Genomic DNA, 17,955 nt, shown 5'->3' on the forward strand with positions numbered 1-17,955 from the left:
TTGCCCTCTCCCTGCAGTGGCAGCCTCAGGGTGTTCCATTTGCTGAGGGAGCCTCAATGCAGGTGGAGTTGACCAAGTGGAACTTTATTACATCATGCACACTGTTCTGTACATCCAGCTGAGTTGCTTCCAGCCTAACTCCCCACATTTCCCATGTACCTAGTTGCCCATCAATAACACTCCCTCTAACTCCAATTCTACTGACCAGGGTACAAGCTCCTTTCTACATGCCCCACCACTGTTTCTTTCCCCTTTAATCCAGTCCTTCTTCCAAAGTTCAGCTTTCCAAGCCTTGCCCCTCTTTCAGGGCCTAACTCCCTTTTCAAAACTTTCACCAGTCATGCCCTTCTTTCAGGGCCCTCTGACCAGGAATGTACCTTTCCCCTACAACCCAGCTTTCTTGTCCGTTTTCCAGCACTTCCCCTCAGGAGAGAGAATCCCATGGCCTACTTTCCCGGGGACCTCTCCCTCCTCTATTTTTTAGCCACACAGCCCTACCCAGTGGGGTTTCATCCCAAATTCATCCTGGCCCCTTCTCTAGGTGTAATTGGATGCACTTATTGAGCACTCCAGCTTCTTTTAACCCCTTACATAAGGGACAGTGTCAGGGGAGTTATATCCCATTGCTATCACATAAATATAAATTTTGAATTAATAACTGGTATTCCTTTTCTCTTGCAATAATCTTTAATTTTTTCACTTCTAAGCACAATATACAAAGTAGCAGAAAAGCTTACTGAATAGTATAGCATATTCATAGAATGTAAGACAAAAAGGGGCCATTAGCATCATCTGACTTCCTATATAACACAGACCAAAGAGCCTCACCCAATACTTTCTGCATCAAGCCCATAACTTCAGTTTGAGCTAATATACACATTGTAAAATGCAATCCAGCCTTGATTCAAAGAATTCAAGTGACAGAGAATTCACCACATTCCTAGACAAATTGTTCCAGTGGTTAATTACCCTGACTGTTAAAAACATGTGCTTTATTTCTAGCCTGAATTTGTCTAGCTTCAGCTTCCAGTCATCAGTTCTTGTTATGCCTTTTAATGCTAGATTAAAGAGTCATTTACTATCAAAAAATCTCTTTCCCATATAGGTACTTGTATACCTTGATCAAGCCACCCCTAAACCTTCTTTTGGATAAATTAAATAGATTCAGAATCTTTAGTCTCACTATAAGGTATGTTTTCCAGACCTCAGATAATTCCTGTAGCTCTTTCCTGAACTCCATTCACTATTTCAGTATCCTTTTTGAAGTGTGGACACGAGAACTGGACAAAGTATTCCACTAATATGGAATACAGAGGTAATAGTACCTCATAACTGCCATATTTGGTATTGATATCTCCCTATTTATATATCCAAGGATCGTGTTTCCCCTCTTAGGCTACATCTAAATTTGCAGGGGGAGGGGAAGGGCAAGGAGACATGTCTACAGTTTGTCCAATTCTCAGGGAATTTGTCTAGGCTTTTGGTTCATTTATTCCTGTCACAGACTGTTTTAACTCTATGTTCATTGTATGTCTGCAAATAAAAAGTGCTGTTCATTTCATTTGTGTGGCACTTTGCTTTCTGAGTAAGATCAAAATTATATTTCTCATGTGTTTGGGATGGGTCAGCAAGATTCACAGCATGACTGTTTCTGTAAATGTACGGTGCCAAAGAAATGCAATGAATTCTGTCCCCCACCCTTCCCATGTCCCATTCCCTACCCCAACTATGAATTTCCTACTGTTACCAAAAAAAAAAAAAAGCCCTAGTTCATGACAACGAACTAAGCTGTGGAATAGCTATTGCTGTCTGAGGTACCAGAATGAAAAATCAGAAGTGAAGTTAACTGAAGTGTCTTTATGGCTCTGTTAACAACTTAATTGACAATACAGAAAAAGGAAACAAACAGACATTAAGAGTGAAGATAAATGGCACTGAACAGTGCTTTTACAATCCCTCCTCCCTCACCCTCACTACACAGTCACCACTTGCAACTCTGGGAGTACTCATGGGAGTGATCTTTGTGCATAGCACCTGATAAGCATTGTGAGCAACATTGTGAAGAAGGTATATGTGAAGCCCCTACCAAAACCTTAGAGAACTATTTTTAAATGTATTTGGCAATTCTTAAGTAATCCCCATAAAGCACCATGAAACAGAGTTGTTAACATATAACAGAAAAACACTGCTCATTGATGACATTAAAGTGCATATAAATAGTCTGCAGCACAAAACCACAGCCAAAAGGTGTTAACCTCAAAAGCCCTCACTCAATTGTCTGCTTTCAGTTAGCACATTAACATTAGCTTCAGAGAATTAAAACACATGGAGGTATGTTGTAATGCTCTATTGAGCTTTTCCATGCAGGACCATAGTATCACAATAGTGTCCATTGGCACAATCCCAAGTCACCTTCTTGCTCCAGACTTCTGATTCACAATGTGCAAGCAAATTGCATCACAGATTTCCCTGGATCACCAGGAAACAGGAGCAATGTGCACATGGGTAGGATCCAGCTGCCAACGTGCTTTGAAACCCAGATCTGTCCTATGCCCACTTGCTGTGGACGTGTTCCGTTTAACTTCACATATGTTGCGCAAGACACACCATGCCATGATAATGTGAACCATGTTGGCTACATTAGCATCAAGATGGGTCCACGAGCATCAACAAGCAGTCACAGACTCCACCATCTTTCTGCAGCTACTCAATCTATAGTTGAATTCCATTTTTCTTGGATTGGCGATGTCAGAGTACAGCTTCCTAAACCATGCTTGGAGTGGTTATGCAGGGTCCCCCAGAATAACTGTGGGGACAGTAACACCACACAGAGACATATAATTCTATTTGGCATAACTGATTAAAAGAGTTTTAAACTAGGAATTTGGGGGAGATGGCTGGGAGATGCTCATGTAATCTCCATGCCTGATTCTCACATTGAGCTAGAGGAAAATCAGGAGGATACAGCAATGGAGAAAGGAACAGAGGGTAAGAGAATGGACATCAATAGGAAAGAAAGTGCCAATAACAATGACTAATAGCCAGGCAGGCAATGCTGGGAATAGAATGATTGTAGCTAATCAGGCGAGGAATCTGGGCAAAGCCAAGCAGAAACAACTAAGATATCTGTACACCAATGCAAGGATCCTGGATAACAAAATGGAGGAACTAGAACTACTGGTGCAGGCAGTGAAGCCAGATATTATAGGGATAACATAAATATGGCTGAAGAGTAGTCATGACTAAAGCACAGGTATTGAAGGGTCTGTGTTTTTCAGGAAAGACAGAAATAAAGATAAAAGTGGTGGAGTAGCATTGTATATTAATGAAGAAGTAGACTGTAAAGAAATTATAATTAATGGAATGAATAAAACAGAATCTGTTTGGGTCAAAAATTACTTTGGGGAAGAAAGTTAACAGAAGCTCCACTGGAATAGTGTTTGGGATATACTACAGACCCCCAGAATCCGATTTGGATATGGATAGAGACCTCTAATATTTTTAATGAAATAAATACAACTGGAAATTGTACAATTATGGAAGACTTAAATTTTCCAGATATAGATGGACAAGTGCTACTAATAATGGTAGGGCCCAAATTATTCTGGATGTGACAACTGACAGGTTTCTTCATCAAATACTCACCAAACCAACAAGAAGGGATCCCATTTTAGATTTAGTATTGGTAAGTAGCGAAGACTTCATAGAAGAACTGGTTGTAGAGGATAGCCTTCATTTGAGTGACCATGACCTAATTCAGTTTAAATTAAATGGAGGATAAACAATAATAGGTCCTTGATTTCAAAAAGGCAAACTTAAAAAAATTAAGGGAAATAGTTAGGGAAGTAGACTGGACTGAAGAACTCTAGAATCTGAATGTGGAGGAGACTTTGAATTACTTTAAGTCAAAGTTGCTGAAGCTAACTGAAGCCTGTATCCCAAGCAAAGGGAAAAATTTCACACAGTACCGAGGCTACCATCGACTTCCGGAGCGTTGCACTGTGGGTAGCTATCCCACAGTTCCTGCAGCCTCCGCCACCCGTTGGAATTCTGGGTTAAGCTCCCAATGCTGGTGGGGCAAAGACATTGTCGCGGGTGGTTTTGGGTACATGGCATCAGTCGCCCCTCCCTGCGTGAAAGCAACGGCGAACAATCGTTTCGCGCCGTTTTTCTGTGCGGGCGCCATACTGCTCTCAGCAGACGGTGCAGTAGGACTGCTAACCGTCATCATCGAACCACCACTTCTGCTGCCACTCTGCGCTCCTGCTCTTATCTCAATAGCAAATTTCTCCATGTTGACTCTCATGGGCTCCCACTTCTGCTGCAACTCTGCTCTCCTGGTGGTCTCGCAGGGCCGCTTCCGCTGCAACTCTGCTCGGCTATTCTTGTCTCACCATAACACAGCAAGCGTGCAGCTCGCTCAGCTGTTGTGTCCTGGCAGCAGATGGTGCAGTAGGTCTGCAAACCATCGTCAGTGAACGACTGCTTCCGTTGCCACTCTGCTCTCCTGCAGACACCATACCACGGCAAGCCTGGAGCCCACTCAGATCACCCTGGCAGTTATGAGCATTGTAAACACCTCACGCATTATCATGCAGTATATGCAGAACCAGAACCTGCAGAAACAGGTGAGGAGGCGATGGCAGCGCGGTGACGTGAGTGATGAGGACATGGACACAGACTTCTCTCAAAGAGAGAATGGCATGCTGGTGGCAATAGGGCAGGCTCATGCCATGGAATGCTGATTCTGGGCCCAGGAAACAAGCACAGACTGGTGGGACCACATAGTGTTGCAGGTCGGGGATGATTCCCAGTGGCTGCGAAACTTTCGCATGCGTAAGGGCACTTTCATGGATCTTTGTGACTTTGCTTTCCTCTGCCCTGAAGCACAAGAATACCAAGATGAGAGCAGCCATCACAGTTCACGAGTGGTAATAGCCCTCTGGAAGCTTGCAAAGCCAGACAGCTACCGGTCAGTTGGGAATCAATTTGGAGTGGGCAAATCTACTGTGGGGGCTGCTGTGATCCAATTAGCCAGTGCAATCACTGAACTGCTGCTATCAAGGGTAGTGATTCTGGGAAATGTGCAGGTCATAGTGGATGGCTTTGCTGCAATGGGATTCCCTAACTGTGGAGGAGCCATAGATGGAACACATATCCCTATCTTGGGACCGGACCACCAAGGCAGCCAGTACATAAACCGAAAGGGGTACTTTTCAACGGTGCTGCAAGCACTGGTGGATCAGAAGGGACATTTCACCAACATCATCGTGGGATGGCCGCGAAAGGGACATGACGCTCGCATCTTCAGGAACTCTGGTCTGTATGAACAGCTGCAGCAAGGAACTTGCTTTCCAAACCAGAAAATAACCATTGGGGATGTTGAAATGTCTATAGTTATCCTTGGGGACCCAGCCTACCCCTTAATGCCATGGCTCATGAAGCCGTACACAGGAACCCTCAACAGTAGGCAGGAGCTGTTCAACTATATGCTGAGCAAGTGCAGAATGGTGGTAGAATGTGCATTTGGACATTTAAAAGTGCGCTGGCGCAGTTTACTGAGTCGGTTAGACCTCAGCGAAACCAATATTCCCATTGTTATTACTGCTTGCTGTGTGCTCCACAATATCTGTGAGAGTAAGGGGGAGACGTTTATGGCAGGGTGGGAAGTTGAGGCAAATCACCTGGCCGCTGATTACGTGTAGCCAGACACCAGGGCAGTTAGAAGAACACAGGAGGGCGCGGTGCGCATCAGAGAAGCTTTGAAAACCAGTTTCATGGCTGACCAGGCTACGGTGTGACAGTTCTGTTTGTTTCTCCTTGATGAAAACCTGCCCCCTTGGTTCACTCTACTTCCCTGTAAGCCAACCACCCTCCTCTCCCCCCTTTGATCACCGCTTTCAGAGGAAATAAAGTCACTGGTGTTTCAAATTCATGCATTCTTTATTAATTCGTCACACAAATAGTGGGATAACTGCCAAGGTATCCCGGGAGGGGTGGGGGAGGAGAGAAGCACCGGGTGGGGTGGTGGATGAGGGGAGGAGGGAAGGACAAGGCCACATTGCACTTCAAAACTTACTGAATGCCAGCCTTCTGTTGCTTGGGCAGTCCTCTGTGGTGGAGTGGTTGGGTGCCCAGAGGGTCCCCCTCCCCCCGTGTTCTTGGACATCTGGGTGAGGAGGCTACAGAACTTGGGGAGGAGGGTGGTTGATTACACTGGGGCTGCAGTGGCAGTCTGTGCCTTTCCTGTACCTCAACCATACACCAGAGCATATCAGTTTGATCCTCCAGTAGCCTCAGCATTGCATCCTGCCTCCTTTCATCATGCTGCCGCCACCTCCCCTGTTGTTCCAGCCATCTGTCCTCGCGTTCATTTTGTGCTTTCCTGGACTCTGCCATTGTCTGCCTCCACGCATTCTGCTGCGCTCTTTCAGTTTGGGTGGACTGCATGAGCTCAGAGAACATTTCATTGCGAGTGTGGTTTTTTTTTTGCCTTCTTATCTGCAGTAGCCTCTGGGATGGAGATGCTAGTCGCAGCGTTGAAACATTTGCAGCTGCAGGAGAAAAAAAAGGGAGATTAAAACTGAAAAAGTCACATTGGCCATTTAAAAGGAGGGGCTGATGTTTTCGGGTTAATGTGCAGCACAAACCCAACTACCCAACTACATATAATACAAACCACTTGCATTTCATACCTCTTTCATTCAGTTCCCTTCCACAAACATGGATGCCTTTCCTCTCATGAAAATAAACAAGCCAGAGGCAACTTCTGCAGCCTACTCTACTGTTCCAATTCCCTGTTCTATGAAAGAATATCTACACTGCAGTATATTTTTGTGCAAGATTTTACATTTAATGCCCCCCTCTGGAATTTGGGATGTTGGGGGAAAGAAGCAATGCAAAAATCAAACAACTAGCTCTGGTTATTGATATACTGCATCACTCATTCTAGGGAACCAACACAGCAACTATGGCCTTAGTTACTGCCAAAATTTCATTAATAAAATTCTTACAAAATGTACTTTAAAAGAAGTTATATTTTAATTTGCAACTTTAAATGTGAGTGTGTTCTAACTAACTCACAGTTAAACATTCTATAAAGATAATTACACATAGAAAGACAGAAAAACTTTTAAAAACATTTTCTCTTGAATGTGTGCCTGAATTCATTTACAACTGTTGCCGCTTTAAACACTTCAGGCAGAATAAATGGATGGCACTAAACAGCTTAGCTGCAATTATTATGGAATGTCTGAGGTATAATTTCCCCTGCGGTTTTGTTAGGCATACAAAATTCATAATTCTGATTTGTGGCAGGTACTTATTACCCATCACAGGTGGGGATATGCAAATATTATTCTAGTAGGGGTGAACAGCCTTTATTTCAGTATTCAGCTATTAACGAGATTTGTGAGTCTGGTACTCTGGGGCCATTTAATTAATTAGATGGTACAGATAAAATATAAATTGTTTTGTAGGCTACAAAATTCCAGTTCTAGATGTAAAATATGGTTAAATGAACTTAGGATGGATTGATTCATTGTTTCTTGTATAGCTCACAGTAAAAGTAAATTCTGTTAACTTTTTCTCTATAATAATCCTACTCAGAATCCTTGTATTGTCAAGGATTCTGTAAAAGAGATGTTATTTACTTGTCAATACTATTAGAAGTGCCAATCAATCTTTATCATCACATAAAACCCACAAATGTGTACTGTACATGACAATAATGTGCATGTTCACTTGTGTAAAATCAATGTATGAATGCTTTCCATTTTATGGTCTTACAATGAGCATACATTATAAAGACTTCCAGGTATTGTGGGATATTTTCTTCCCCAGTTCTGACACTTTTATTCTGAAGAAGCTACTATTCTGTAACAGGTAAATTAAGCTCACAATGGGATGGAATCAAGAATATAGTTTTGGCATTTAGCTTTTCAAGCAGTACTATGTTCCACCCTTCAAAATTTCTTTTCTAAGCATGAGCTACGCCTGGTGGGTTTCTGAAAAGACGTTTAAGCACTAGAGATGAAGAAAATAGCTTATTCTCCAAAGTGACACCTACAGTGGTCACAATAAGAGAGTCCGCATTTAACAAGAGTTACCACAAGAGTTACCACACAGTCCGGGGGGGGGAAACTACAGTTATTTTCCTATTCCTAGTTTGGGGGAAATGCAATGTCTCAAACACCAGAGTGGCAAAGTTGTTGACAAATGTTAACATTTAAAGCAAACACTGTACAGTATATTAGATTAAAATTATAGGTGCAATACTACCGTCTACAATTACACTACACTAAAACTTCAAATGAAAACCAGTTACTCTGACTAAAATACCTGTGTAATCAACAGCCATTATTGGTTAGATGAACACATTTTGGGGTCTCTTCCAGCACACTGTATGCTATTAGCTCTAATGCAAATTATTTTTACACTGCTACTTTGCCAACCACTGGTCACTATAGTACTGTAAGTGAATGCCACAGCTTTGTGCTGCTGGGTTTTTACTGACAAGTATGATCAAAGATGTATAAAATGAATAATAATATAAAAATCAGCAAATAGTGTTGATTTTCCCCTAGAAAGCTAAAACTAGCGACAGGACAATTATATTTCAAATGCAATGTCTAAAACCATGCTATATATTTTGTGCAGTGATTCTTAAACACAAACAAGTTCAAAATAACATGTACATCAGGAATCATTAAACTAGTTTCTCATACTATTGGAAAATTACCATTTTATACAAGAACACAAGGCAGATAGCTTTTCACTATCATAGTTATCACAGCAAACAGTCATTTTCACAAATATACATCTTTATGACCTCCCTGCCCTCTCCACGTATATATGCAGTGGGTCTATCACAGTGGTAACACCAGCCCTCTTCTCTAGGAGATTCTTGATGCAGCACAATCTCAACATAAAAAAGTGCCAGAATTCATTTCTACCAGAGGAATAAATGTACCCTTGAAACAGGTGAATGACATTATCAGGCATTGGCTGGTTTGATCACTCTGCTGGTTTAATAGTGCTGAAGCAGTTACCAAACTGTGTTCATTCTATTCTCCCAGCAGTACTTAGAACCAAATCATTCGTTCATACACACTCACAGTTTGCATTGGCCTGAAGTTCATATCAGTAATACACGGAGATCTGAGGGTACAATTAGGGACAATATGCTTCCCTGCCTACCTCAAACACATACAGACTGAGTGGAGATCTCCCAAGCAGCATGTCCCTGGAAGAGCTACCAGTGTCTGAGACATCATCGACTCAGGGTTAATAGGCTGGAGCAGGAAGCAGCATGGGCAGGTTTTCTGGCATAGCGCCGACATGGGAATACACAGGGAAGAGCTAGCAGATTACAGACTATATTGGTCTACCCTTAGTCTACCATGCTGCCAATGTCTGGGGCCCTGCCACCAAACCTTGTTGGACATCTGAAAGCTCTGGAGAGGTTACGGATACAAGTACATAGTAAGTGCCTTTAAGAGGAGAACATGCTGTATAGAATGAATGTCAGTTTCACCACTTACTTACCTCTCCCACTGGCACCTCCTATGTCTGCTGCATGACACAGAGTGCCTACATAGCTGCTACAAAGGAAAAGCAGTCAGAGGGAAACATATTACAATGGTGCAAGTAGAAATCATTTCTTGCCAGTACTGCACACATGGGAGGGACACAAGGGGGCACGTGACCTCCCCATGTGACCCTCCATGTGAGTTCTCCCTGCTCTGCCCCCAGTCCGGGGCCCCCACACTCTCCCCATCCCCTCTGATACCCCCCTTTGAATATACAAACATCAACATGCTTAACTACTCACTTTCCCCCCCAAATATGTAGCATTCAGTCTGTTTATATGGAATATGGGAGTTGGGTGAGGAGCCATTTCAGCATATGTATGATTTATTAAAAGACAAATTTTAAGTGTAAGCAGTGTCAGGATGAGCTCCACCCTGACATCTGGTGGTGAGGTGTGGCAAGTTGTGGAAAAGAACTTCAGGGGCCAATCTCATTTGCATAGGCACACCCACCCCGCCTAGAATGAGACCATAGCTGCCCAAATGGTCACTTTGGCTGCTGTGGGATCCCCAGTGTCTCTGTTATTGGGGCAGGAAGAATAAATTGTTATTACCCTGATTATGGGAACTGTGCTTGGAACTGTACGTGGCCTTTTGTTATGATGGAGGGATTCACCATCAACTAAGTAGCACTCGCTAGGCAAGGGTCATGGGTTCCAAAAGTGTGTGAAGGGAGAGAGGCTGGGGACAAGTATTAATACTTGGTGGCATGGGCCCCTTGGTGAGGGCCTTACATGCTAATTGCACTTCCTCCTCTCTCCACTGTGGAATATCAGAGCTAATTTTGATTTCATTAGAAGTCTAGTTATAGGCTGCTAAGCTCACTTTGGGCTGACAGTGCACCAGCACTGGGGCTCCCCTACTACAAGCTGAATTCACCTAAGAGCTGAAATCACTGAGTGTTGTGTTAAGTAGTGGGGGAGCCTGAAGATATATTGTGGAGCAGTTTGTGGGACGGCTGGAGTGCCTTGCAGCCCGGCTGGTGAAGCAGTTCGACGCGGAGCAGTTTGTGGATGGCAGGAGCTGCTTGCGGGCCGTGGAGCTGAGCGAAGGAGTTCGTGGGGCGGCTGGCAGAGCGGAGCGCAGCTGAGTGAAGGAGTTCGTGGGGCAGCTGGCGGAGCAGAGCGCCGCTATGGAGCTATGGGGCGGTCAGCTTCAGATCATGTAAGGTGCCTCTTACCCCCGTCCCATTTCCACCCAGGTTGGGAGGTAAAGCTCCGCAGATAAACTTTCGAACTCTGGGGCTGCCCTGACCAGGGACAGAGACTTTTGGGGCATTGGACTTTTGGGACTTTGGGTGATTTGGGGTTGCTGGACTCAAGAACCAAAGGGAAAAGGGCATGCCCCAATTTGCTTGGGGTGGGTTTTTTTTTTTTGCTCATGGGTTGTGTTATGAATCCTGTTGGTGGTGTTTCCCCAACATAATGCCACATTGTTTCTCTCTGTTATTAAAAGGCTTTTGCTACACTCAGACTATGTGCTTGCGAGAGGGGAAGTATTGTCTCTTGGAGGCGCCCAGCTGGGGTGGTATATATTTGTCCCAGGTCACTGGGTGGGGGCTCGAGCCGGTTTGCATTGTGTTATTGGAATAGATCCCCTAGATATTGAACCCGGCCCTTGTTGCTGCCAACTCTGACGGGCAGAAGGGTTACATAAGTAGAACTGTATCGTTATGGTATTGTACCCAAACATGGTATTTCAACGGGGGATTCAACTTCCTTTATAGGAACAGACTCCTGAAACTCTTACCAGCTTACAAAAGTAGTCCAGAGTCACACAAATAGTCTCATTGTCTTCAATGGGATTGATCAAATGATAAAGGGTTTACAGGATTAGGTTCCAAGTTTGTAAATTGTTCTGGATGAAACTGACAATGCCTGAGCTGTCAGATCAGAAGGAGCTTCATACGAATAAAGGTGGGCAAATGTCTGACAAGTCTTAGCTCCGTTGCTAAGATGAGAAACATATTTTCAACTAAGTTCTTGGCAGATTCCTGAGGCATCTGGTTTAAGACCAACAGTTTCCGGCATTATAATCTTCACTTATAGTTCTCTCACCCACAAAGCTGGAAAATGAGGCATTTGTTTCCTTTGTTTTGCTGCTCCAGTTCCAGTTAACAAAATGCATGTTAGACTAGTTTGGCTGCAAAGAAGAATTCTAGGTACACTGGGGACAACTCCTGATTCACATCAGGCTGCAGAACTGGGCTGACATGAGAATCCAAACATGGTCTGGTCAGTGCAAGCAGAGGCATTTCTCTAAAGATTTGGACTTGATGTGATGCAGTATGGATGTCATGGATAATTCAGACCAATGGGGAGAAACAGAATCAAAGACGCTGTTTAAACACCTTCCATCCCTGCCACCCCTCCCCTCTTGAGGACTCCTGACTAATGTAACAACACAAAACATAGGCTAACAAACTTAAACAAAGCCTTTGTTTAAGTTCGTTAACCTCTATGTATTGTGCTGTTAAAGCCATATAAAGAATGAATGTCCTCCTTAGCCCCGTTCTGCTCCTTTAAAGGGTGGGGGCAGGAGGGAGCTAGGCCCAAGCTTTTCCAGTACCCCTATCCACTACAAATCTCTTGCCAGTACTGCTTATTGGAGAGTACCGCCCTCCTTGCACCCCTGCATAATACTTACCTAGGACCTTTTCTTCCTCTGCAGGCACCCCCGGTCTCACTCTCCTCTGCAAGACTGGAGCCATTCTGCATCCCTCCATGCATCACAGGTAGAGAGAAACATATGGCCCTTCATCATTAGTATTTAATTATAGTTTAGAAGAAATATTAGAGACAGGAAAATTCACTAAATGAATTCATTTTTTTCTAACCTCTTTTTTTTTTTTTTTTTTTTTTAACATTTTTGCTGTAAAAGTGTGGTCCCCAGAAGGGATGGTAAGAGACAGGTCTTTGTTTCCTGGCCCTGACTGCATAAAATTGGTCTGGTTTATAAGAGGTTACTATCCCATCATGTGACATGGATCACACTCTACTAACTACAGTTCCAACTGTATTAAGAAAACCTGATTTTTACTTTCCTTTATGAGCCTCATTTTGTCTCATTCACCAAAACTAACTTAATCTGCCAAAAATATTACATTAATGATATTAGGGCAGGACAACTTTTTTCTTGAAATTTTGATATTTGGGAGATTGGAGCATTTTAAAAAATGAGGTGAATTGATTTTACTATTTAAGACATCTTTCCTAACTCTTTTGGTTCATCATAATTCCAAAGTGGCCTGGTCTACAAATCCCACATTGGAGTTAATCTTTTTGTTTTTCTGAGAACTGTGGCTTTTGACCACACCAGAATTAGTTATTACATGTAATTCATGGGCTCTGTGGAGTCCTTAACTGAGCATGACATATCTTATGGAGTTTAGGGAGTGCTTCCCAGCACAATGGAAGCGCTCCAAACATTGCATAAATACTATGTATGCCTTACACAATCCACAGGTTATAAATCTGCACTTCAAATGTATTTTTGTGCTCCAAAGCCTCAGGATGAGTTATCACCACCAACGATGATTTAGCATTATCCAGAGAAGCATTAAAGTTCACTAGAAGTAGGAAAGTCACCCTATACCTCTCACCAGTCTAGCAGTGGACTTTGATCAAGGGATTATCAAGAGCCTTGCAGCACATTACTATGAAATGATTTTTCATAAATATTTCCAAGACTGCATGTTTCACCTTACCAAAATGTTGCAAAACACTACCCGGAGTAGAGCCCATGATTTCAAAAGATAAACACATTGGGAGAATAGATTCCTTCTAGTGTCACATCTTTTCAAGGATGCTTTTCCCACGTCTCTTGGCAGCTTACCACCCAACCACTTAACTGTTCACCCTATGGAAAACTTTTTCTTAATGTTTATCCTAAACTTTTCTTGCCTTTGCACTAGTCTCCATGGGACACTATGAATAATTCCCTTTTTTCTTTCACATTGTTAGTACCTTGAAGGTACTAACAGACTTTTCTTTTCTAGACTTTATACATTTATATTTGTTCCTTATGTATCTTCTCTTTATAAAAATTTGGCCTCATCATGGTATCATTTCTGTTGTCTATTTAGTACTTTTACTCTCTTTTTCCTAAAGCCTGGGGAACAAAAATTCTTGTCAGTGCAATGGAGGGAACCACTGATGCCTATCTATTTATGTTAGATATTTCTAAACATAAATATATAGTTGGGGATTGGTCCTGCTTTGAGCAGGGGATTGGACTAGATGACCTCCTGTGGTCCCTTCCAACCCTGATATTCTATTATTCTAAACGTATGTATCAGAATTGTATCTAACTGGTGGAAACAGTTTGCTACCCTACAATCCTACACAGTCTGTATATGATTCCCCTGAACTTCTCTGGTATTACTGCTATGAATAAGGCTTCAGGGTCAGAGTCCTGGGTCAACCTACAGTAAGTAGTCCAAGGAGCCAACAGTTCTTCACTGGAGATCTTGGAACTTCCTGTGTACCTTTTGATACCTTTCCTCTAATAATTTTTTTGAAAGGAAACAAAAGTTATCATTCCCTTGTTTTATGAGAATTTATAGTAATGTTGAACTGCATTTATTATTCTGTGTGCTGGTCCCCTTCCAACAGCATTCCTGAAGCCCTACGAGAGAGGCTACTACATTTTATTAATAGGATATGTGTAAAAACCTGCAAGGAGTATAGACTTCTTATGCACCCAACAACTACATCCCTTAAACATTCATGTAATGCATCCCTTATGCTTGAAACAGAGGATTTTACTTTATTTTTCATCATGAATCATGTTGGAAGCATGATTTTCATCATTTTCTCTCCTGCTCTATAAAACCACCTCCCCCAACAATCAAAATCCTTCCCGCCTCACTTCCCCCCCCCCCCCCATTTCCGACTTCTCTTTCACAGCACACATTTGTGTGAGTGAAGAGGCCAGAGGCAGATAAGGCAGAATTCTGTTTGCTTTTGTTCTGTTTTCTCTTATTACCTTATAAAAAGCTTATAATTTTCTCCCAGCATAGAGCTGGTACAGAATATTGTTGGAGCAGGCCACGGTTAGTGTTTATCAATGTTTCACCTCACCACATCGCCACCCCCCAGAACGTAGGCTATTTTTAGTGCACTTTTCAGGGAACTCTATATAACATCTTCTGTGCCACGAATTATGTCCTGGTATCTCAGTAAACAGAGTACTTCAGTGCCTAATATTTTGCACTCTGTGTACAACTCTTGATCAATAATATCCTATGCTGTATATCCCATTCCAATAAGAATGTGCTTCAGTTATAGCCTTAGGAGTAGGTCTTGTTGGGGGAAACTTTCACTTTCCTGAACAGCAAATGAACTGAATTAAAGACTGGAAGATGTTATTTCTTTTCAGTACCAACTTGGCATTGCTTCCCCCTGTTGCTGAGACCCTTACCTATGCAACTGTCTCCTCCAAAATGTGTTCCTGTACCAAAGCCAAAACTCATAACTACAACGAAGTGTGCTAGACATCCACAGGAGTCAGAGTCATTGGCTGGAAATGTGTGCCTGTAGCAAAGCTCACTTTGCTTAAAGCTAGCTCCCTACTTACTCCTTCTGTAGCCTCTTGACCATCTGCTCTGCTGGCTATAGAATTACCTCAAGGATTGTTGAGATCAGTTGTACTTTTAGGCACAAAAACTTTGCTTTACTCTTACATTAGGCATTTATAACAAGTAAAGCAGCCTTGCCTGCTGCTCCAATAGTCCAACTCCTCTTCATCTCCCTTCATTTTCCATTTGCTTTCAAATGTAAGATGCATTCCTTGTTTTCCATGTTGCACTGTCTGGAGCAGGCAGGAGCCAGGAGCACAGACAGGCAAGTGTAGTAACAACAAAGATGCATGCTTTACTAACAACGCCCTGGAAGTGACCCACATAATCACTTCTACAACTATAGGTTAATCAGCACTATCTCCAGGTTAAGAAAGAGCCATAAAGTTAACTCCAAGGGCATTCCAGGACATCCTGCCTCTTCTAGCTACAGCAACACCCTTCCAGAATCATGGAAATTTATACTTTCTATAATAACAATTTCTATATTTCTAATTTATTTCAGTCTGAAACCCAGCTTTAAATGGAGGACAACATAGACAACTGGACCTACCAAGCTTGTTAAGATGATTATTCTGCCTCATTCTGTAGGCTGTCTAATAAATATACGGTGCTGCTTCTTTGGATCTTCATTTTCTTTGTCTTTAGGGTTGTCCTTTCCCCTTTCTGACCAGCTCTAGTAGTTATCAGTTCTTAAGAGACATTAGAAATTGTTTTTCATCAGTGCAACAAGTATGTAATTAGACATGCTTCTGCAGCTGCTTTTAGTACTCTTATCATGCACAATAAGTGGTCAGTAGATATAGTGATAATATCCTGCCTCCCATTGGAGAATGTGTCTAACTTCCACCCTAGAAAAACAGATACAATTAGGAATTCTGCTTTTACCATTAATCTAGCTGACATCACCACTTGCTTTGTTCCATTGTTGCATCCAGATTTACTCATTCTCATACAGTTTTAGACATTGGCATATCTAGATTCATACATAAAACAAGAACTACCCATCCCCTTGACCTTTAAATATAGGTCTAGAATACATGAATGATCCAGCCCCATTTATTACTCATATTACTAGCTCTTCTTTAAACACTGGTCTCCATCTGTCCCCAGTTCTGCCTGATTTGTGTGGATGTTCTTATTCATTCCTTTGATTTGTCCCATTTAGATTCTTCTATGCCTTTTAGCTGCTCTCCCCGCATGCAAAGTTAACATCAAAAACCATCACCACTTGTACAAAATGCTAGGGCACTATAACATCACCCGATCCTTAAAATAACAGTATTTGTAGAACACAGTAATAGTTGAAAGCATTGTACTAACATTAATGTAAGTTGGAAAGTCTGAGATCCTCATTTTTAGCTACTGTATTCTAGGACTGTTTTTGTATGATTTTTTTAAATGAGGAGTTTGACCTACTTGCCTCAGCAGGCTCCATCTATACAACACAGTATTATTGAACTACTTTAGTAATTTAGCACCTTGTTTCTAGAACTCTCTACCCAGTGATGTAACCACCTTTTCATTCTTTATTTTAAACTGAAACTTCCCCTATTTTCCTTTTGCTTTCATGCATTAGTGTCACAAACTGTATTACTAAATTGTCACATTTTTGTGAAGTTCTTTGAGATGTCTTGACATAATAAGTTGTTATATAATTTGAAGATGTTACATGAAAAAGAGATGATTCATCATGCAAACATCCTCTTTTTTAGTTTCCACCTAACCTTACAAGAAATTAAGCAAAACAAAACACTAAGCTGAAAATGCAGATTTTACATATGAGCCAGGAGAAAATCAGTAGTCCAGCTGCTATGTCAAGTAAATAAATCATACATTTGCTGGACCAATTATTTGTTTTTTTTAAATCAAGATTGTAACATTAGTTTTTCAGTAAAGCATCAAAAAATGGAAAGTCACGAGGGAGGCTTATGTTTTAAGATATGTCAAGAGATTAACTTACTTTCAACTGAAATGAAACCTGTCACAAGTTCCCAACCAGCACCTCCTGTAAGTGTGTAATTGCTTTTGGGATCTAATGCATCAGCCCAATAGGGCAGCTATACGCCAAAACCACTCATTTTTTGGTTTAAATATCCTAGCCCTTGAAGAATCTGACATAACTGTGAAAAGTTCCTGTTTACACTTGATGAGAAGCAGAGTGATTCCCTTTCTCTCTGTGCTTCCTCAGTAGGATGCAAATATTTTCAATACAATTTATTAAGCATTCTGCCTTTGTTTTAAACAAAAATGCAGGGAAAATCTACCATAAGGAGGTCATTTACAAAAACTTTTTTTCCCACATTCAGGCTCACAAAGTAAAGTGCATCAGAGAAAGTAAGTGTGACAGACAGATTTGAGCTAAAATCTGTCAATAGGGTCAGGGCTCTGAGTCTGCACTTAGAATGTAAGTGATTTCATCAGGGTAATGTGGCATAGCCAGGATTACTCTAGTTGGGAAGTATTATTCATTCTAGGAACTCCCATGCTATAATGTATGTATTCACCTCCTTCCTTCCAATAAACATGGTCTGCATCAGGATGGATCTGCAGGCAGTCACATCTAAGGGAATGCTTGGCCTAAGGAGCATGATGCAATCCCACTAAATATCATTCTGATAAAGTATTTAAAGTGACCTTGTTATAATGTTCAAACAAATTATTTACTCTTTCCCCATTTTAAAATTGTACTGACAAGCTTGAGTAGCGATATATTTCAGTTCATGAATTATTAGAGGTCAGCAAGAGATACAGATGTATAACTGCTTCAGTGTTACTCTGTTACAA

General features: G+C 41.8%; 1 protein-coding gene across 2 annotated transcripts in view; it reads right to left on the bottom strand.

Annotated features, from left to right (window-relative positions):
• Positions 1–5,941: 5,941 nt before the first annotated feature.
• The window catches only part of LOC144929067 (uncharacterized), a 58,187-nt gene continuing 46,173 nt past the window's right edge, over positions 5,942–17,955 (bottom strand). Inside the window, exons 2-5 of one of the 2 annotated variants that reach the window (XR_013636184.1) lie at positions 15,722–15,860; positions 12,237–12,301; positions 9,547–9,602; positions 5,942–6,554 (exon numbers count right to left, since the gene is read on the bottom strand). Coding sequence is in view for 1 of the 2 variants with exons in the window: in XM_073356980.2 (XP_073213081.1) it covers positions 6,076–6,554; positions 9,547–9,602; positions 12,237–12,309; positions 15,722–15,752 (639 nt within the window). In the remaining variant the exon portion in view is untranslated. Of the gene's footprint in view, positions 6,555–9,546; positions 9,603–12,236; positions 12,310–15,721; positions 15,861–17,955 lie in introns of both variants that reach the window. The other variant, XM_073356980.2, reaches the window with a different exon arrangement.

Source organism: Lepidochelys kempii, chromosome 8, assembly GCF_965140285.1.
Source record: "Lepidochelys kempii isolate rLepKem1 chromosome 8, rLepKem1.hap1, whole genome shotgun sequence".
In the NCBI taxonomy this organism is placed as follows: Eukaryota; Metazoa; Chordata; order Testudines; family Cheloniidae; genus Lepidochelys; species Lepidochelys kempii.